The sequence below is a fragment of the Lycorma delicatula genome, chromosome 4, assembly GCF_047948215.1.
Source record: "Lycorma delicatula isolate Av1 chromosome 4, ASM4794821v1, whole genome shotgun sequence".
Taxonomy (NCBI): Eukaryota; Metazoa; Arthropoda; class Insecta; order Hemiptera; family Fulgoridae; genus Lycorma; species Lycorma delicatula.
This window is the reverse complement of record NC_134458.1, coordinates 35,405,806-35,429,357: the sequence shown is the minus strand read 5'-3', so window position 1 is coordinate 35,429,357 and position 23,552 is coordinate 35,405,806. Positions and strand designations below refer to the sequence as shown.

General features: G+C 28.6%; 2 protein-coding genes across 2 annotated transcripts in view; both read right to left on the bottom strand.

Moving 5' to 3' along the window:
- Positions 1–23,552, bottom strand: part of Asator (tau-tubulin kinase asator) — a 492,107-nt gene that overhangs the window by 464,999 nt on the left and 3,556 nt on the right. The window lies entirely within an intron of this gene.
- Gat (sodium- and chloride-dependent GABA transporter) overlaps positions 4,832–23,552 on the bottom strand; it is a 99,770-nt gene continuing 81,049 nt past the window's right edge. Inside the window, exons 11-13 of the mRNA XM_075362729.1 lie at positions 10,047–10,250; positions 7,842–8,009; positions 4,832–5,661 (exon numbers count right to left, since the gene is read on the bottom strand). Coding sequence (XP_075218844.1) covers positions 5,572–5,661; positions 7,842–8,009; positions 10,047–10,250 — 462 coding nt within the window. The 3' untranslated portion in view covers positions 4,832–5,571. The remainder of the gene's footprint in view (positions 5,662–7,841; positions 8,010–10,046; positions 10,251–23,552) is intronic.

The following is a 23,552-nucleotide window of genomic DNA, read 5'->3' as shown; positions in this document are numbered from 1 at the left end:
ACTTTATTAAAATGACTCGTGTTAGGAAAACCCTATACATAATTATGGTTTCAGAATAGTCTAGCAGTATTTGCAACAACTGGAAGCCATTTGTTAGCAAATGTGGTGACAATACATCTATTTAAAGGAAATATAGACATCAATTATTTCTTTTAATTTTTAGTAAAAATTTTAATTAGTCAATTTTTAAGTGCAATTTAGCTAGTATTTGACCAAGTAGTAAAAATACAACATAAAAAAGGATCCATTTCTTCACTGGTGTTTGGTGAAAAAACACTTCTGGTGTTTCATCCGATGTGGGATTGGGTCTTAAGTAGAAAATTATGGCTCATAGTGTAAGCATAGTGTTTATATTAAGATATTTGTTTTGTCAATATTTTTTGGTTCAGCTATTTTTTATCAAGCAGAAAGAAATGAACTAAGGGATATGAACATGCAAAAATAGTACTTAAAATTTCTGAAATTGCATCCACAAGGCATTGATAAAAAGTATAATCATAAAAAAAAGAGAAAAAGTATCATTTATTAATAGATTTGTTTATTTATTTTTTTGTTATAGTATTGTTTTTTTTAAAGTGATTTCTAGAAGAAGGAACTAACTTAGGTTCTTTACATCTTGTGCATAAAAATCTCCTACCTAAGACTTCAGCCAGTTTAGTGCTGGTATTTCCATTTCCTCACTCTATGAAAGAAGAAGCACTTCTTTAGATGAAGAAGGAAATGAAAAGTCCGGGTTGTATAAACAATAGCATAACAGATTTCTGTATTTGTATTAGCATGTATTGTAATTATACATTCAAATTATAATGTAAAACATTACTAACTGCATTTTTTCTTTGGCACAACCAATTTTAATTACAACTTTCAATTTTCTATAATGTTTACCTCCAGTAGATGTCTGGCTTATAGCTCAGTCGGGTTCTTCAACATCCACACAATTCCAGGAATAGAGGAGATTGTTCGTTTAAGGAACCTTTATCTGTTCTTCAGTAGTTTCTGGAGTATAAAAGAATTTGTTGTTACATATATTTAAGCTGGATTATGCAAAATCATAGATAAATAATGCAGGTAAACATGATCACTCGAGTAAATATGCCTCAATCTCCGGAGGGATTGTGGGCAAAATGGGCACCTATTGCCAGGAGACAGTCTTCAGCTTTTTTCTGCAAGGGATTGTTTCTGATACTGTAGTTCCTGCAAGAGTAGATTGTCCTTACAAACTCCTCACCTCTTTTCCTTGTCATTATCATTTTCCCCCACAATTAGTTATGTAAGTGTAGGGGTCAGACTCTGCTAGGTATATGCTGAGGATGGCAGAATCTGTAGTAGAACCTTGCATCCTTGGTGCCTGGTGTGAGGCTAGCTGTAGATCATTAGAGTTCAGTCTAATGTCCTAGTCAGGTAAAGCTAGACCCTTTGACCCTTCCTAAAATATATAATAATGATATGTTGCTCCTTATTATGAAAAAGTTTATTTAAAAATTGTTATTGTTCTGGTACTGCATGTTTATTTAACTGTTTTAAAAGTAGTTTGTATCAGTGATGGCTAGTAGCTATGATTAGTGGGAGTGCTGCTTCAGAAAACATTTTCTGTGGGCCTTTTCAAGGCCATGGTTAAAGTTTTCTGTAAAATAGAAGAACTGAAAAAAAAATCAAGTAGAATAGTTGGAAGCAGGATAATAATGTAATTCTACACTTCATCACATTCAAGAATATGGTACATGGTTTTTAAGCACAATGCGCTTAAAACCCATATTCGGTTTAACCGAATAAATAATAAAATGTCAATACAGATAATATTTTTTAGTATTATTAGATAATAATAAAATGTCCACTTAAAAACACTATAGTTCAATGGTGCTTAATTTAAATTTCTACGCAGCACACAGAAACAAATACATAATTTGTTTTTACTGGATACATAATTAGTTTTTACCCTCTCTTTTGTCCTTCCAGCGTGTTTTTGGAAAGATTTCGCAAAGAGCCCTTACTTTCCGCCATCTTCTGATCACTACTGATAAAACAACTAAACCACTTTCATATTCCTTCCACTGACTAAACTAGAAAAGGTAACGAACAAGGAATGTTCCATAAACATGGAATAAAAAAAAACTACCTGCCACCAGCACACCAGGGTTGGCACTGCAGGAGCAACTGTGCTCTCTCTCCCTCACAGCCTCACATACAGCTTCCTATGTGTGCATGCGCACAATAGCCAAACACCACACCACTATAACTGTGAAGCACACAGTTCCGTACAAAAGTTTTTGTGTCTTTTTCATAAACTGCAGGATGGCTACCGATATTAAGCTTAAGGATTATATAGTGTACAAGTATAAAGAAAGAATTAAAGAAAAAAGGATTCATATGTTAAATGTTATTGATAATATCAAGTGGAAATATGGGGTGCTGCAGTTCCACGGTGCCTATATCCGAATCGCCACTGGTTTGTATAATGTTTAATATAGTCAAAAAACTGATAATGCTTCAGTGACAATGAAAAGATATACTGAAATGGCTACAATTATGATTTTCTTAAAATTTCATCAGTCATTAATTTTGTATCTTAGTATAATAAAGTAGCAATGTTATAATCTTGTTTAGTTCTGGTAAAAGAATAAACTGCAGCCCTTGCAATAAAAAGGTTCTCTGTAAACTCTGAACATCTTAGGGAATAGCATCCTGGAAACTGAAAATTGTGAAAAAAAATGGTATATTGCCATCAGTCAAAATCATGTTTAGTAAACCATTTCCTGGTTTGATATTAACTTAAACAAATTGAAAGTGCTGGGTATAGTTTTACAACAGCCTGTTGGAATCTTTTAGCGAGTAAGGATTATAGCAACTACTCCTCTAATCCTTGTTATACCAATGTTTTGGATACAAAAAGAGTCGCAACTGATACTTCCAATCCAGGCTTTCTTCTTTTTTTAAATACTATAATTTAACAATTATTATTATATTGATATAGTTATTAATTATTAATCTAATATTTAATAATGAATCTATAGTTATTAATATAATATTGATCACTATAAAAAACAAAAAAAATTTAAAAATACCTACAAAAATTAACAGTTCTACACCTCAGTAACTGAATGAAGGATGCTGGCCTATTAGAAAGACTAAAGAGATAGTCTGGTAATGATGCAAGTAGAGTTTCACTTTTAAATAGAAAAAACTTATTTATTTTTATGTATTTTGTCAAAGATTTTATATTGATTTTGTACAAAAACTGAATGTGTACATACTGAATATCTGTCAAGATAAAATTGTTAACTTCACTGCATTGATTATAAAGGAATGCGTTTGCAATTTATAATAGGTACTCAATAAAAATAAAATCAGTTTTTATCATATCATACCTGTTAGTAACATGAACATAGTAATACGCATTACATTATGTTTTTGTAATCCATTTTTAATATTACTTGGAATAAACTGTAAATTGTGGCTCCAGAGGGCATTCGAGCATATAATAACATGTGGATACACTATGACCAGCACTCTGCAATTCTGCTGACACTTAATTTTTATTATCAATTGCATTGGTTAAGGATGGAACTTTAATAGTATAAAGTGGATGAGGTGTTTTTGCAATGAGTAATACAAATTATGATTTATAGGCATATTTAATTTCAAAGAGCCTGTATACATTTATGACACATAATGAAATTCTTTAATATAACATTGATAGTATTTGATTATACAAAATTTTAAACATCTTTATTAATATTGTTGCCATTTGTTTAACTTATCTGTAAATTGTTAAAAATCTGTTTCAGAAGTTATTTGATAATATTTGGCACACAATTGCTTGTACATTATAGTTTCACTTCTGTGATATTTTTGAACAGTACAGGTAATTTTTTAATAAAATATATTACAGATTGGTTATAGTAAAAGATGACAAACATTGTAATTACTATTTTAAAAAAAGAAAGGAGACAAAACAGAAAGCATAATTACATAATCTTTTATAATAAAAGATGATAAATATTGCAATTACTATTTTAGAAAAAAAAATTATTAAAATTTACAAACTAAATAACTAAAACTAATTTAAGTTTGTTTTATGCTCCATATTTTATATACGATTACTATCATTATATTAATACATATTATATATATATTTTTGTTTGTATAATTCCATTATTTCATCTACATAATAAGGATTTATTCTAATAAAATAAAGCTTACATTACTATTTAGAAAGTACATTAAGAAATGTTAATATTATTACTATTTATTTTTTAATACAGGATATAATTAATAATTGGATGGAAGATGGCAATTTTTATAAATAAAGAGATGTTTGATAAAATATTATTAAACATGGAAGCCCTTTAATCAGTACCTTATAAATAAACAGAAAAATTTGTAATTTTTGTTACTATCAATTTATAAATCCATATATTGGTATTACTTCTTTTCCTTATATATATGATGTAATTTGCAATTTATGTATATTTTTAATTGATAATATCAAAAATATTTTTCTGTTAAGTTCGCAGTATTTGCGAATAAAGTATAATATTATGCATTTCATCTCCTTATCTGGATTTAGAATTGAAAATATTTAATAGAAATTGTTTTATATATGTATATATATATATATATAATACTTAAAAGTTTTATTACTAAACAATACTTAAAGAAGTAATATAAACAATTTATAAATAATGAATCTTATACTTTACTTTAATGGCAATAATATTTTGTATTAAATTTAATTGGTAATTTAAAAAAATCTTAAAATTAATTTTATAAATACACACTTACATTTGCTGATATTTTTATGTTTCTTGAATTTTTTACTTATACACTTACCTATTAAATAAATAATTATTTCATAACAATCTTCATACGACATTCATACAATAGCTCATTTACACTTAAAAAAAGCATGAAGAGAGATGTATTTGAAAAATCTTACACAAATAAAAGTCTGTAATTGGTTATGTTATTTTTCTAAAATATTAATTAATACTGAGTTGTAATAGTTTTTTTTTTTTTTTATTGAGCTATATAATGGGAAAAATACTTTAACTGAATATCTATCATTGTTTTAAACATCACAGTTCACTGATAAACATCCATATTCTATAATAATTATTATACTGAGTAATAAAATAAATATCTAAATAAGAATAATAATAATATAATTAGAAGATAATAATAATAATTATAATAACGGTGTAACTAATATGCGCATTACTACGTGTTCCAAACATTATTAAATCTTAATACTAAACAATAATTTAAAATAGCTATTACTTAACAAAGCTATCAATAAATATAGAAGTACAAATGTTCAATATAATATTATATTCACTGATATTTATATATTATATAAATATCGGATAATATACTTGTATAACAGATTATAAATATTGAATAATTAATATTTTAATAAATAACACATTGTTTATTATAGACACTGAGAAACACCAAGGGTTTTCCTTGTAGAAGAACAACAGTTTTAATACTAAAAAAGAGAGCTGTGGTTGTCCCTTGATATACATTTATATATTTATAAAGCCAATTTACCAACAGTCTAAACAAGAAGACTTAAAGAGATGTTATATCAGCATTATTTCCCATCATCCTTCTGCGTAAAGTAGGGACATCATCTTCTATTCTTACAAGAAGTGATATTTTCTATAAAAAAAAACGTTAATGTTTACATTTATTATTTAAAGTAAATTTAATTAAATAAATTTAAAATAATAGTAATTATTATATTTATACAATAATAACATACTAATGAATAAAAGACTTCTTAATATGTGGAATGTGGTAACTGTGTTTATCTGCAACAAGTATAATACAAAAAATGTATCTCCAGATTTAAATATGACAAATATTAATTCTAATTTGAAATTTCACAGTTAACATACAATTTTGAAATCACCTTGTTTCTTTTTCTTTTTCTTTTATTGACCTCCTTTCCCAGTTAATGAAAGTTGTGTAGGATTTTACTGACCTTCATTTTTTTTAAGCATTCTTTTACAAATATATCTGTATACTTTCTTCAGATTTATTTCATTCCTTTAAATATCTCTTTCTTTAATAGAACCAGGATAAATTTAGACTGAATTTCAATAAAGTAGGTATAGTTAGTGCTGTTTTTACTTGTTCGTCTGGTGTTATCATACTGACTCCTGTTAAATTTATTAATCACCACATAATGCTTTGAACATTCTGTTACACTGGGATTACACAGACTATTATCTATACTAATGATGCTAGAATATTATGTTAATGTTACTGTAACTAAATATTAACTACATTACATTAAATAGTTAAAACTGTTTAGTTCAGTGTTATGCTAATGGAAAATTCCATTAGCATAACACTGAATTAGATGATAGATTGAGAACTGTTTAGATATCCATAAGGGTGACAATGGTACCAATTGTCAACATCTTTCTTGTGGTATGTTAACAGTGTGAGACCAAGTCACCAATAATATTTTAATATTCGCTCCTGTACCCTGTTTCTAGCTACCATTCTATTGTTGTACTCTAATTAATAGTAGATCCTGGCTTGTTAATCCAAGAGTGTTAAGTGTTAGTCACACTCACTATATGAAATAGAACAATACTACATATGGGCTCTAATTCAACACCAATGCTTAGATATTCAGAAATTTCTGGAATATCACAATACAGATCTAACAATCAACTGACTAGATTTTGATTTTTTGTATTTTTAGTGAAGTGTGCTATAGCCAAGAGACTTCAGCAGGTTTATTTTGACAAACTCAAACTTTATTTGGTCTCATATTTAGTACTGGGTTTCTGGATCTTGTAGTATTTCTTTCAATTTAAAACATTTCTTCAACAAGTTCTATTTAATCATATTTTTATCTGAGAAATGGCCTCAATTGTTCTATATAAACTCAAATTTGTTTTAATTCTCAGTTTTTCCCTAAAATACACTTGATAAAAATAATTTATCAAGGGTGTCATTCACACTAAAAGCTTTGCATTGTGAAAACATTAAAAAAATAGTTAGAAAAATCTTTGTAAATTATCAGTCATATGAGTAAGTAAATAATCAAGTTTGTTTTATTAATTTTTTTTTATATTTATCTAATATTTGAAGATATATATAGAGATCTACATAAAAATTTAACATAGTATTGATCAAAATACTAATAAGGCTACATTAGACTTTTATTACTTTCAAACTATTACATACTAAATATATATACAAACCACTTCACAAGAATTTAATGTTTAATGTTGTAAACATGTGTTATAATATGGATATGTATGGTGTTATGGATATGTATGAATAGAAGTTATAAAGTGACAATCTTTGAGACAAAATGCTAATAATTATATCCAATTCAAATGGATCACTGACAACTATAGAGGGAGTTTAAGATCAAATTATCACTCACACTGAGATCAATAAAGGTATATTGAAGCTACAAAGAAAATTATTTGGCATATATAAAAATTAGAAATGCATACTGCTCCATAATTAAACAGAATGTAAATTATACCTTGTGGTAGTGTCCAGATATACATAGGATATATAAAATCCTGCTTTTTTAGTTTGGTGTCAATTAAGATCCCATAATAAAAAAAATAGCTATTATTTGGTTGGTTACTGTTCATGATATTTCAGTGTTCCTCAACACTCCAACTACCTATTCCGTGGGCAGTTTTGTTTATCCAGTCTCTGCCTTTTTTAGAATAACTAGTAAAAAATTATTGCTGGACCACCCATTTGAGCATGCAACAAAGTAAAATATTGCTTTTTAGTAAAAAGTTAGGTATCAAAAAATTATTGAATAAGTATCAAAATATTTAAAAATCAAAATTTACCGTATTGAAGTCTCCTGGTGTTTTACACCAAAGATATACCATATATCCTGGTATACAGAGCATGGAAGACAAAGCCGTTAACCAACCAAGCACATGACTCCACCACGGATATTCATAATCCAAGTATTTTATCGGTGTCCATTGTAGAAGATTGAAGAAAAATACACCCTGAAATTATTATTTAATAATAAATGCAATTTTATAATTCATGAAATGTTGTAAATATAGCAACTAGTATTGATGTATGTTGGATAGTGATCTGAAATGTAGTTCTATATCAATTATATACCTACTTAAGTAAGACCACAGTTATTTCAGATAAGATTAACATCAGTATGGAACATTTGAATTTTTAATTTAGAATAATATTAAATAACAAGAAATAATAGTGCAATATTCCATATTACTGTTTTGTGTGTGTGTGTGTGTGTGTTTTATAACCAATATATAATTACTTTTTGAAATGTAGTTACAGTCTTGTGGAAATTAATGTGAAAAATGTTTATTTTCAAAAATAATAAAATTTATTACATATAAAGAATGTACAGTATTTTTTACTATTTAATGTCCTCCTTGCTCTTTAATGACCATTTTAATTCTTTTGGGCATTGAATCTATACGTTTTTTTTCATATTTCTTTAATTTCATGATTGTGAAACCACACCTTTATCAGAGCACAAATCATCTTCTCTTTGGTAATGCAGTCCATTTTTCTCAGTTCTTTCTTCACAATTGCCCACAAATTTTCAATTGGGTTCAGGTCTGGTGAATTTCCAGGCTGGTCTAAACACTGAATCCCTTTTTGAGACATAAAAAGCTTAACTTTCTTTGATGAGAGGCAGGGGCCAAATCTTGTTGAAAAACAGCATTTTCAACTCCAAGAAAATCTGCAAGTTTTTGAAGTTCTAGTAGAGTCCTACTTTCCAATAATGGGATGTACTTTTCACTGTTCACCATCCCAGATATGGGTACTAACATTTTAGGTCCAAAGTAGCTGAAGCATCCCCAATACATCTTTAAAGGATGCTTTACAACTTGTTTGATGTGTTTTGGTGAAACCCGCTCATCATCACTTCTTCGCACATGTCACATGCTTACACCCCGAAAATGACTCTTGTCAGAGAAAGACTTTTCTCCAAGTCTCAGCCCTCCAGTTTTTGTATTTTTTAACCCAAAGAAGACTTTTCTTCTTCATGGCATCCATAAGAAGTTGTTTTCTTATAGGTCTTCAAGTCTTGCAACCACTTTCCAGAAGTCTTCTGCATACAGCAGAATCATGTATTTTCACACCAGCTGATTCCAAGTTTTTGTGACTCAAAACTATTTTTCTGAGAATTAATTTTACTTATTCTATGTAAAATAGCATTATCTTTTAAGGTGGTTTTACATTTTCTTTCACAGTGACCTTTTCATTGGAGTAGAATTGTACCCATCTCAAGATTTTGTCTAATTATCTTATTAACTACACCTTACACTCTGCTGCTATCTGTCTTTGAATCATACAAGTATGTTCATTGAGTGTTATTATCTTGCTTCTTTTCTTAGGAGTTAAATCCATACTGCTACTTTTCTAAATTTATTAATGAAATCACAAGAAGATCACTTACACTAGAAGAAATCAAAATAAAATAAGTAAACAATACACATAACCTCTCAAAGCAAACAAGATATTTTCAGACAATACTTGAAATGGAAGGAAACAGCTGTACTACATCTGGAATAAGTGATACAACATAACTAACTAAAAATTATCTCTTGCTCACATTAATTTGCAGAAAAATATACTTTTACAAAGTTCTGTGTATCCAGATGGGAAGTAACTGAAATTGTTTTGGTTAACCAAGGTTCTATAGAATTTCTGGATAATGCTGTTCTGTCTAACTTGTATCACTAACTTCAAAATGAGTGTAATAATTCTACTTAGTGTCATTCTAAGTCTTAAATACCTAACTGAATATAATAAAGTTTTATGCTATGCAAAAATATTACCCTCTTTAAGAGAAATAGTATTTCTAAAAAAATTAATTTATAGAAATAAAAATATTATTTACTGGAAAAAAATGTTATTAATTAAAGGTTGCAAATTTGTTCTTACCTCAGAATTCATATTTTCACCATACCACAAAACTTCACTTATATTTTCAGAACATAAAGGCAAAGAACTGTATTAATAACTTAAAAAAAAAAAACTATTTGTTTACTTACAATGCAAATGACTGGCGTTGTAAATGTCCAGCAGAATTTCCAACCAATCCATGGATAATATCCTATCATTTCTTTAATTCCATCATAAAATCTATTCACACCAAATGCCCATGATATTGCAATACATTCAAAGAATATCAGAAACAATAAGCAGAACCCACTGACAGCATATGAATCAAGGATTTGGAATACATACATTCCTCCCTAAAACAAGGAATATAAATTGCATTATATACTATTACAAATCATAACAGAAATTGGAGTTTATTTTAAATTAAGGTTTCATCAATCTTAATATTATATTATATTTTTAATAATTGCATTCTGTCTATAATAAAACACATTGAACATAACAAAGCTTACTGTTTCTTCCCTTTTATTTTATTTTTATAACTTTAAAGTAGAAATGATAGCTATGATCATCTACCACCGCATTCACTCCCATTTCAAAAGTTTAAAGTGGCATTATAAATGTAAGTACAACATCCCTACTTGATTGCCTAACAACAGCATTACTAACATTAATGTGATAATGCTCTATAAAAGATCTTGTCACTTATTTTCAATTTTAAATTATAATGAACATTTGTTTAAGTTTTTAAATCTTCGATTATTCATTGATATCACATTCAAGAACACATCAGATTTTGATCGAGGTCCCAAGTTCCTAACTTATATTTTTCAAGAATTATAGGATAAAACAAAATATGTTTTGCATTTCTATTTTAATCAAACAGAATAAATTAAAGAAATTTTCTCTGTTTCAGTATCGCGTATTCATGAATGTATTTAAATTAAATCCTACGATTTAATATACATAATAAATATTAATAGTCTACAAATATTAATATCTACTTTAGTTACAGTACATTTTTATTAATTTAATAATATATTCTAAATTTTAACTTTCTGTTGATTTGTTATTTCTCTTCTATCTGATTTACACACATACAACATTTTATTTGAACATAATATTAATAATTCATATATAAATAAACCGCACCATTAAAGAAGATACCGATTTTTCTGTGTTATAATAACTACACATGAAGGTTTCAACAGATCTTTTTCGTAAGTTTTTTATAAAACTAGTTATCGAAGAAATTAAAAAAATTTTCTTACCATATAAAAATTATTTCAAGATGAATAATACTACGAATAATTTCAAAAATAATTATTAACCATTGTGCTGTTATATCAATATTTCTACTTAACTTATATAAGTAGATATAAATGAACGGTTCTGGCCCAAAATGAATATCTATTAAATAATCATAAAATTTCGATTAAAACTGATTCAATTTTTTTTTATTTTCTTTTATTGCCTTTGCTTACCTTTTACAGGCAAAATGACATACTATGCAGTTTCGTACAAGCTAAATCTTTTGCAAGCAATATTTTCGGGTTAATGCGATTAAATTTCGATTAAAAAATCATAAAATTTCGATTAAATAACAATTTACAAATTACGCAGCCTTTTACAAGCTAAATTACAAATTTTCGCAATATTTTCAGAGTTAATGATTGTTTAATGTATTTTTTAATCGTGTGATCATTATGCCCCCAACACGTGATCACCATGCATCAATCATATGATCGTCATCCACCAATCACGTGATCGTATACTTTATTCTGTTCATTATTCATATGACCATCCAATTTTTATTTTATAGCTGCGATGAACGGTAAACGTGTATGTTTAGAAAATGATTATGAAAACAGAAAAAAAACGAGCCACATTAGCTCTCTGTGACTCGAATTCATTTACAGTTTTGGAAAATGTCTTTAAAAATAATTTAATTACATATTACTATAAAAACATGGATGAAATAAATAAAGATATTTATCTATTTTTAAACAATATAAAAAACTGCATTTTAAATATTTAAAAATTACATATAGCAAAATATGCCATTAGAAATTCAATCTATTGTTGGAATGTACATATGAAAAAAGTCAAAATGACCAAATCAATAGTCAAAACTTGGCTTTTAAAACTAAAAATATCCCCATATATAATTGTAATGATTTAGAAAAAGCTATAGGTCAAGCATTTGAAAAACTATTAGTTGAAGAATGTGAATTTCAAGGTAAAGGTAGAGGTTAATGTTTAGTCAGTATAGATGGTTTATTGTTACTTATAAATAAATTTAAACCATTACGCAGTTCTTCATATATAGATTTACTTGATGAAACAGAACCAAGAAAGGCTGTAATTAATGTACAAAGTGAAGACATACTGGTTTAAAATGTCAATTCGAAACATGTAACCTGTCATAATCCACAACGATTAGATAAACAATATACTGTTGATTTACAGGATAGTATGACTTTAACATCCAAACTTTTCCAGTCGAGATAAAAGATATTAAAAAAATTGAAGCTGCTAACAATGTTTCTATAAATGTATATACACTAACATATGATGAAGTTAGACCTACAAAAGTCTGCGAAATTGAAAAATCAGACTACTTTGATTTGTTATATCTAAAGATTAATTATTTATGATATGAATTCAGAAGAATAAGATAATAATTATACCTTTGTACGCAACTCGACATTATAAAACATATATATATATGTATAACTTATTGTATATCATTTTTATTTTTAACGTTAATCAGACGAGATCAGCAAGCGTTGGTTATGTATGATTAGATTATGTTGATTCCTTGTAATGACGAATCGCGCACGTATATCAACATAAACTAACCAAACATAACCTACACTCGCTTCGTTCGCTAACCTTGTCTAATTAACGTTAAATATACAAATTATATTTATTTTACCTATTTAGATGGCCAGTAGACATGAATTTAGAGTAAGAATGCCTCAAAAGTATCAGCGCCAGTTACATCAGTATGCTGCCTCCATAAAAACTCCGCTAGATACGTCTCCAAATGGTGTTTTGCCGTACCCCTGTTTCTTATTTCGCCACTTTACTGATCTCCATAACCGCTCGATATTTTGTGTGTGAGTTCCGTCCGTAGGATTTACAAAGTTGTATGTATGATTGACGGTTTGGTGATCGAAACCTACTCCAGCAAACTATTCCGTGTTGTAAGCTCGCTAGCAATCCGAATAAATTGTAAACCCAGGCTTAAAGTAGTCTTTGATCGCCTTAATCAGCGTTTCAGTGTCTCCATTCTGCACTGGAACTATGAATGCTTCCTTCGTTTCTCTACATACTCCCCCGAATACCCATTGATGGGGAAGCACACGGCCAACATTGTTCTTACATTTAGTGAATACTGTCTCGTCTACCTCTACTATTTTACCATGACAGCCAATTTTTTTTACATGAAATTCGATCCATGGCTAATATACATATTTCTCGACAATACATGGTGCATGTATTGTGCAGTCAACAGTAGTTTCTGGTGCAGTAATACTGGTGCAATCAACAGTAGATTCGTAACTCATATCGAGATGTCGTTGGCACCATTTCAAACTGGCCATCTGTTCCGTCCAACGATACAAGAAACGTAATGTTAGGAACGGAAGGCGACTACCCTCGAATCATGTTCCGACTCGTACGTACGGATATCTTTTTACAACAATTTTTAGTTATGCATCTCCAGTATGCGCATGGTTCAAAATACATGTTACACTTGTGTTGGTTTTTGCAAATTTTACTTCCGGTAATAGGCCTTGTGCTTGGAAAAATTTCACTGCTTACTGTTCAGAATTCGGTAATTCCCAAATTTTTATTTTATATTTTTATACAGCACTACATGTAAAGATAAATCGAATGCACAGCACACTATAAAACGATAAATTAAATCAATTAATCTAGAAATAAATGTGTATTGATATCGTCATTAGGAAATTTTTATCGTCTCAAGTTGCGAACAAAGGTTATATATAATTATTATCTTACACTTCTAAATTCATATCATAAATAAGAAACTAACAGATAAATGATGCAAATTTACTAGAAAAAGTAAAACACAAAACGCAATTGCATTTCAGTAGGAGTCCCGTATAACCGATAAGTCCCGATATTTCATACTATTGTTATATGAGAGAAGTTTCACGATTAGGTCTCAATTGACGAAAAATTAATCTGCAGTAGATGTATGCAAACGTTGTTTTACATTCTATTATAAAAATAGACAAGTGAGGATAGAATGAAAGCGTATTTGAAACGCTGTATTTACAATGAACCAGCACATACAAAAATACCAAAAGCATGTGAGAATAAATTGAAATTTAAAAAAAAACATGAAAACCAATTTCCTGTACCTGTTGTTGCATATTTAGATTTTTAATATGTATTAAATCCCACACCATATCATCCTAAATATACAAAATCTTATAGTTATACAGCACACATACAAGAACCAATGAGTTATTGTCTATATTTCGTTTGTCATGAATCAGTTTATGATATAATAAAGTTTCAGAAAGAAATTATACATGTTGACATGACAACTCTGAAATTATAAACAAAGAAAATTCAATAATACTAAACGATGTGAAATGTGTCAAACATCTTTCAAAAAAATGTAAAAACGTTAGAGATCATTGTCATTTTACAAGTCGTTATATAGCAGCATATGTGATAAATGCAATTTACGTAGAAAAGTACAAAATATTATACTTATATTTATTCACAATTTGACTGGTTATGATTCAAATTTTATAATTTATAAAAAATCTATAACTAGATTATGATCAGTTAAATATAAACATTATGCCTAAACTACCGAAAAATATACAATGTTTACAAAAAAGATATCAGATAATATGAGTGTAAAATTTTTAGACAATTTTCAATTTATGGTTTAAAGTTTAGAAAAATTAGCATCCAATTAACCGAAAGGATCATTTAATCATGTCAAATAACATACTACAGTGAATGATAAATGATCATTGGTCATAAAAGAGGTGTGTATCCATAAGAATATACAAACTCGTGGTTAAAATTGGATGAAACATAATTACCACCAAAAGAAAAAAATTACAGTTAATTAACTCATTCGCATATTACCGACGATAAATATAATCACGTAAAAATAGTTTAGGATCATTTTAAATGTAAAATTTTAAGGGAATATAGTGATATATATCTAAAATGTGACGTGTTGTTGTCGGCCGATATTTTTGAGAATTTTAGGTCATTATGTTAAAGAGAATACCATCTTGATGCAGCACATAATATATCTGCAATAGGTTTGGCTTTGATGCCATGTTGTGTAAAATTAATACTGAATTGATACTGTTTATTGATACTGACATGTACATATCTATTGAATCCGGTATTAGAGGCGGTAAATCTACTTGTGTTAAAAATTATGCTGTAGCAAACAACAAATACCTTGAAAACTATAATAACAGTGCTCCCCAATAAATATATAACCTACATTGAAGCCAACAATTTATTTGGTTGGGCAATGAGTCGACTTTTACCATATAACTTCAAATGGATTGATAAACATCAATTCAATCAAATTTTAGATTTTATAATGAATCCTACTGATCAAGCTGATATTGGTTACATATTTGAAGTTGATGGGACCTACCCAACACGCTTGCATAAAGTTCACAATGATTTATCATTTTTACCAATTAATAAAGCACCACCTGGTTCAAAGTGTAAAAAATTATTGACCACTTAGATGAAAATAAAAAATTATTTGTGTCATTATGTAGTTTTAAAACAAACCATAGCTAACGGATTGATTGTAAAACAAGTACACAGTATACTGTCATTTAAACAGAAAGCATGATCAAAAATTTATGTAGATTTAAATACTGAAAACAGAAGAAAAGCCATCATTGATAGCTGTTTTTGTATTAAGTAAGAATATGAAAAATGTAAGAAATTATAAGAATTTTAAACTGTTGGTGGATGAAATTAAACTAAGAAATCTAATCGCAAAATTTAATTTTATAGATGGAATAATATTCAAAGAGACATTAGTAGGCGTTCAAATGGCTAAAGATACGATACATTTAAATAAACCGATTTGTGTAAGATTAACAATATTAGGTCTCAGTAAAACTTAAATGTACGATTTCATTATAATGTTATGAAGCCTAAGTATGGAGATAAATTCAATTTGTGTTGCATGGATACGGATAGATTTATCTATGAAGTTGAAACAGATGATTTTTTTTGTTGACATGAGATGTGATGATTTACTTCAACGCTTTGATACATCAGATTATGCCAAAAACATAATTTGAATCATTCTACAAAAACTATAAAAGTGTTAGGTAAATTTAGAGATGAAGTAAATAGTATTCCAATAATGGAATTTATAGGATTGGCATCAAAAATGTACACTTTAAAGACTACAACAGATAAAATTACGAAAAAGTAAAAGGTGTAAAGAAAAAATAGTGCAAAAAAATATTACTTTTGATGATTACAAAGCCGGTCTTGACGAGCCCGATTTGGAAAATTATAAGAATATGGTAATGTTTAGACCAAATAAAAATACAATAAATACTGTAGTTACAAACAAATTGGCATTATTGAATTATGATAATAAAAGAGTTGCTATAGATAATACCAATACTATGGCTTGGGTTCATTGTAATATACCATTAGAATTGAAGCCTGTATATAAAAATTATTATGAAGGTGAATTATTACCTCCATCTTATCTCTGTTTTCAATTTTTTCTAATTACTTTGATTTTTTTTAATATACGTTAGTTTAGTTCAAACTTCACAACTAGATTTCATTAAATTTTGATCAATCATGACACAATGACGAGATAATATTTTACATTTCATTTTTTTACGAAATTAGTTCATGTCTGCATTATAAATATAAAAATTAATAATGTAATGTAACGCAGAATTTAATATGAAACAAACTTAATTTCGTGAAAACTATCATCTTTATCCATTTTTTAGTTCCTTTACGTATGATTATCATTAGTTTGATTAATTTTATGCAAATGTGATTGTAAAAATTTATTTTTTTTAATTTTATGCATTTTATTAAGCTGCATTTCTTTTATTTTTTTACAGCAAGCATAACAATTTGCCCATTTAAAAATATTCGATGATTTGACATTTTTCAATATAAATATAAATAAATGAAAACACAAAATTAATATTTTATCATAGTTAAGAAATTTTGTAAATTTATAGGTTATAAAAAAAAAGTCTCATTGATGTTTGTTATGAACAAATAAAAGATGTTAATATGGTTAGATTAAAAGATAACTATTCTTATGTATTTTTTGTGATTTTAACCTAATTATCGATATAAATACAGGATTTTTTATCGCTACAAAATTATGTCAAAATGGTGGGAGAAGATTATAAAAAGGGCTTGAAAATGCTCATTCTAAAAAAAAAATTATTCAAAAAAATTAGCTAGCCCGAATTCCGGCCAGCTACATTTTTCATATAAAATTTATCCAAAGGGAAAAATCCATTAGATTTACTAATTTCTGGTACTTATTTAAGGAAGGAATTAATTTTGAATTTAGTGTGTTAGATATAAAAATATGTTTATCAAAAATGTTACAACATTATAAGAGTATTTTATCAAAGATTTTGGTGAAATTAAAAACAATAACGAACAGTTACAATTAAAATTCCAAGAGCTTGAAAAAATTTCTGAAAAATTATAAATTGAAAAAGAAAAAATATTCTTATTTATCAAAACATAAATTATAAAATGGAGAATTAAACTTTAACTAAAGAAACTTAAAACTATCTCTGAGCCATATATAAATGATGAAAGTAAAGACAACTGTCTTATAATTTTTGATAAAAGTGACCAAACTCTAAATATAAATATTATGTTATTTGAAAGCAACATAAAAATTTCTCAAACAGATTTACAAAAAAAAAACAATGATATATCCCAATTAGAAAATCATTTATGAAGAACTAAAATGTCCAAGAAGTGTAAAATTTTACAATTTTATTCATGAAGAGTTTAATTTAAAAAGGAAATCTAACCATTTAAACGCATTGATGAATATTGATAGTTTAAAAAAGGAACTAAGTAGTTTGTATGAAAATAGTTTTATTAATTTATAAATAGTTTTTCTTATAGTAGAATAATATCAATTAAAGCTGATATAGAAAAAACTACATAAACCAGCTAGACGCAATTTTCCAACTAGAAAAACTGAAATTAAAGACTTCATGATGTTTATCAAGCAGATTTAGTCAAAATGATTCCTTATTCCAGATTCAATAACAGATACAAACATTTATTAACCGTGATTGATTGTTTTTCTAATCTTTCATACTCTATATTATTAGAGAATAAATCTGGTAAAGAAACTGCATCAGCTTTAGAACCAATACTTGAAAAATGTAAAAGAAATCATTTACAAAAGGATCATGGAAAAAATTTTATAATTCATATATTAAAGCGTTGATGAAAAAATACAGCATAAATCATTATTCAACATTTTCAGATAAAAAGTGGCCATAGCTGAACGTTTCAATAGAACTTTGAAAACAAAAATAAGGATTAAATTTACAGAAAACGGTAATTATAAATGAATTGATATGCTACAAGATTTAGTAAATGATAATAATAATACCATGTATACTGCTACAAAATTTTAACCAAAAGGTGTAAATAAAGCAATGAAGCACAAGTGTTGAAAAATTTTAATAAAATATATGATAGGAAATAAAATATTGTAAAAGTAAAATTTAAAGTTTATGATTATGTACGCATAAGCAAACGTAAAAAAGCGTTTGTTAAAGGTTATTTGCCGAATTGGACCAATGAAATATTCGGAACACATACCATACACACTGAATCTAGACCCATTATTTATGAATTGTTTGATAATAGAAATTAAATTTTAAAGGGTCGCTTTTATCAACACGAATTACAAAGCATAAAGATGTATGCTTGATTGAAAAAAATAATCAAAAGGAAGGCTAATAAAGCTTATGTAAAATGGTTAGGTTATGATAAAAGTTAGAATTCATGAATCGATTTAAAAGATGTTATTTGAATATTTTATTGGTTTATTTCTATTATTTTCCCCCTTTCGGCTCGCCGGAAGGCGGAGATAGATTTCATCGGTGCTAAGTAAGGGATAAAATATTTTCACCTTAAAGTTAAGAGATTATTCAAATTTACTCAATACCACAGTGGTTGCATGTTAAAAAAATTTCACACGTTTAGCATACGACAAACTCCAGCTTCTTACAATTCCAACAATACTTTGGTGATCCCTTGCCGTAAGGGTTGGTCATATCAAAAATTGTTTCAGAAAAAACTTTTAGATAATGTTTAGAGGACTAACGACCACTTTAAACCAATTCGATACTGTGCTTATTAAGGGAGGTATAATTTTTTTGTCTTCGAAACCCCATTTTTTCCACCCCCTGGGAAAATATCAAAAAATGGGTGATATCAAAACATTTTACTTAGATACGTTTTAGGCCTCTATCCAAAGAATGGTAGGAACTTTAAGCGATTTCGATATTTTACTTAATAAGAAAGTTATAACGATATTTTGTTTTTTTCAAAAAAGCTCCCCATGGTCCGATTTTGCCCATTAACGAACTCGACCGAGATTTTGGGTCGTTATATTATGTATCCATTTGAAAGTGATTGGCGCAAGATTACGGCAGATATCGTGTCCACAAGAAAATGAAATTATATATATAAACTTTTGAACTGACGTTGATTTTGGGATCTAGGGGATGTGAAACGCGAAGATATGTCGAAATTTTACGGAAGTTTTATCATGGTACCCATTGCATTAGGTAGCTTTCTCATGAAATCTACCTAAAAGATGATACTAATAAGAAAAAAGTTTAAAAAGTTAATAGATTCAATACCAAAACGACCTTTATATGATTATTGGTTGTTGAATATGAAAAACAGTTAAAAATGTCACATTTTCGAGGTGTTTTCATGAAGAATACATTACCTATGAAAATTGGAAAAAATAAATGTGTTACATTTAATTTATACTGTTCAAATGGATCTGGTACACATTGGATGTGTTATAAAAAAAATTATTAAAATGTAGATTATTTTGATAGCATTGGTAACATAAGCCATCGGGTTGGACTAGTGGTGAACTCGTCATCTTAAATCAGCTGATTTCGAAGTCGAGAGTTCTAAAGTTAAAATTCTAGTAAAGGCAGTTACTTTTATACGGATTTGAATACTAGACCGTGAATAACGGTTTTCTTTGGTGGTTGGGTTTTAACCACACGTCTCAGGAATAGTGAACCTGAGGCTGTACAAGACTACACTTCATTTACATTCATACATGTCATCCTCATTCATCCTCTGAAGTAATATCTTACGGTGGTTCCTGAGGCTAAACAGAAAAAGAATGTAAACATTGGTAACATACATCCACCCGTATAATTGATGAATTATTTCGGTGAAAAATTCAATGTAACATAAAATAATGCTAGACATCAAACTGAAGATGATGTAATTTGTGGACGATTATGTTTATAGTTTTTAAGTGAATAAAATATTAATATTGTTTATTATTTTTTTATTAAAAAGAGATATAATACCACTTGTTTTATCAATAGATGGTAATAGTTCTGTAATTAAAAATAATTTTTTTCAACTATTAATCTTTCAAAAGGACAATATGAAATCGGCTTATAATGGTTGATGGCTGGTAACAGTATTCCAAGTGTAGAAGAAAACAAAAACAATAAATTGCGTTTTGGTTTGGATAATGATGTAAAACAAGTTGAAAATAATAATTATGTAATAACTTTAAAAAAACATAATTATAGCGACAGCCAGTTATGAAATTGAAGAAATTGAAACGTTTGTTTTTTAAATCGCTAGTACTCAGCGGTGAGTGGGGTATTGACCTCTGGCGCACAGCTCAGACTACGGAGTTTAAGTCGCTATGGAGCGTTGGAGCATAGAAAATCGTGTGTTTGGTGTCGAGCAGTTTTTTTAGAAGTAATTATTATGTGGTCACGGTTCACGTCTTTTCCGTCGAAATTTTAACATCAAACGTCGAGGTGCAGTTTCAGATCAAACCCCCATACTCCGATGGGTTGAGGCGTTTAGAAGTACTGGATCTATGATGAAGAAAAAATCCACATGCCCTTCCCCGTTCAGTCCAAACTCCGGAAAACGTAGACAGAATGAGAAGGGCAGTTCTTGCAAGTTCGAAACGATCCGCTAGGCGACAGGCTGTATCGCTGGGTATGTCACATCGTTCGTTTCAGCAATCTGACACGGTGAATTAAAATCTCGCTGATACAAAATAATGATTGTCCAGCAGTTAACTGAAAGGGATTTTGTGCAACGCAAAGAATTTTGTGGAATAGTGAAACCCATTCTTACGGAAGATGCAAACGCCCTAATAATGATGAAGCCCATTTCCATCTGGATGGCTACGTTAATGTACATAACTGTCGGTACTAGGCGTCGGAGAACCCACGTTAATTACACAAAAAACCTCTTCACAGCTCAAAAGTAATAGTGTGGTGAGGTGTCTCCAAGATAGGGATTGTTGATCCTTACTTTTTTGAAGAGGGGAGAATCGCAGTTACAGTGACATCAGCGCACTACATCGAGTGTAACTTCCTGCGTCAGGACTGGAAAGGCATCGCATGAACATGAGAGAAATGTGGTACCAACAGGATGGTGCCACAGCTCACATGGTGAGAGCATCGATTGAAGTGGTTCGACAAATGTTTCCTGGATATGTCATTTCACGATTTGGTGATGTTTCTTGGCCCCCACGCTTTCCCGATTTATCAATTTGTGACCTCTTTTTGTGGAGCTACCTGAAATCAAGAGCGTATGTGAACAAGCCACACGCAATCGATGACCTAAAAATTTTTATTCGTCAAGAAATTGAAGCTGTATCGAATGAAATGGAGAAAGTCGTACAGAGCTTTGAGGAGAGGCTCCGAATTTGCATCCGACAAGAAGGACATCATCTTGTAACATTATTTTCTGAACCTAATTATGGTATGTTGATTTCAAATATGCAATAAAAATATTATTATTTAACGTAAAACCTTTTTCTATGATTAAAACAATCGAAGTTATTCAGTAGTGAAAAACATGCGTCTCCTCTGCTCCACCCTTCAGTATTGGAAATTAATGGGATATGGAACGAGACTTTTGAACCTAAATGTAACTCATGTATCAGATAAACCAATAAACATTGCTCCCGTAAATGTAATACGTGTAAAATCTAATATTATTACAGGTAGTTTAAAAAATGGAAATCAAGAGCATATTTTGTATGAATTCCCACTTATTGCAGATTCAGGTGATATAATTGAAGAATATCCATTGAATATTATATATTTACCAGTAAATGTGAAAGAAATTAACAATTTAGAGATACAATTCACTGTTCAAAATGACAATTTATTAAATTTACGTGGAGAACAAGTCAACTTGTTGTTGGTGTTGAAACTATGTAAATAAACTATTGCAAATAAACTATTTTTATTTTTTATAGATAGACAATATGCCGCTTATCTATGATAATCAGTATGATTATGTTGTTAAAAAAACCTTACATCTTCACTGAAAAAAGCATTAAAAAGTTAAAATTTCTAGGTCTTGAAATTGTAAATGGAAAATTAAAATCTTTAAAGCAATAATGTATTGAAATTAAAAATTAAATTTTTCCTATATAGATTGCATAATGAATTATTTAAGTGTTGAAAAATATAAACGTCAGTATAATTCTTTGACGTATAAACAGTACCACAAACATTATGCATTTGTAAATAAATTTTATACTGGTGTAGAAATTAAAATTTCTGTAAACCAGCCAGATGTATATGCTGTTCCAGGTGATAGTTTTTTGTTTATTTGTCGAAAACTTACAGGTGAAAATGATAAAAATCAATTACATCTGATTTGGTATTTTTGCGAGTGCATTTTTATTTGAAGAAATTAAATATATTTTAAATGGACAAGAGATAATGACAAGAGAGAGCCAATACTAGAAATTTAGCTGTTAAAAACCATCATGAAAAATGTACTATCAATGACATTCTCTAATTTCATCAGCTGGTTGGATAAAAAATGTAAATAATAAAATTTATATAGACAATGATTGTAATTTTGACCTGTGTATACCTTTACCAATGTAGATGAGTTTTGCTGAAGATTATGAAAAAAAATCATTATAAACGATGCATAAGAATTAGTGTTGAAACGATATAATAATAATGTAAACGCGATATTCGCTACAATTTCAAATCATAAATCTAAATTGAAAATAATTGAAATCACATGGGATGTACCATATTTAAAAGCTACACCTGAATTTCAATTGGAATAGATTAAATTGAGATATTATAATAGAGTTGCTTATGCAGTTTAGAAATTGGGAAATTCACGAATATCCAACAGTTCCTAAACAAATTCTATAAAATGGTATGCAAAGACATCTTCACAGCTAGACAAACCACCTTATGTTATTGTATAGAAAAGATAATGTGTTAAAGACATGTCAAAATTTGATTCTTGAAAACTGAAAAATATCAAAGTGATGATAAACTCAACTCTATATCCAAATGAAGATTTGAAAGGAA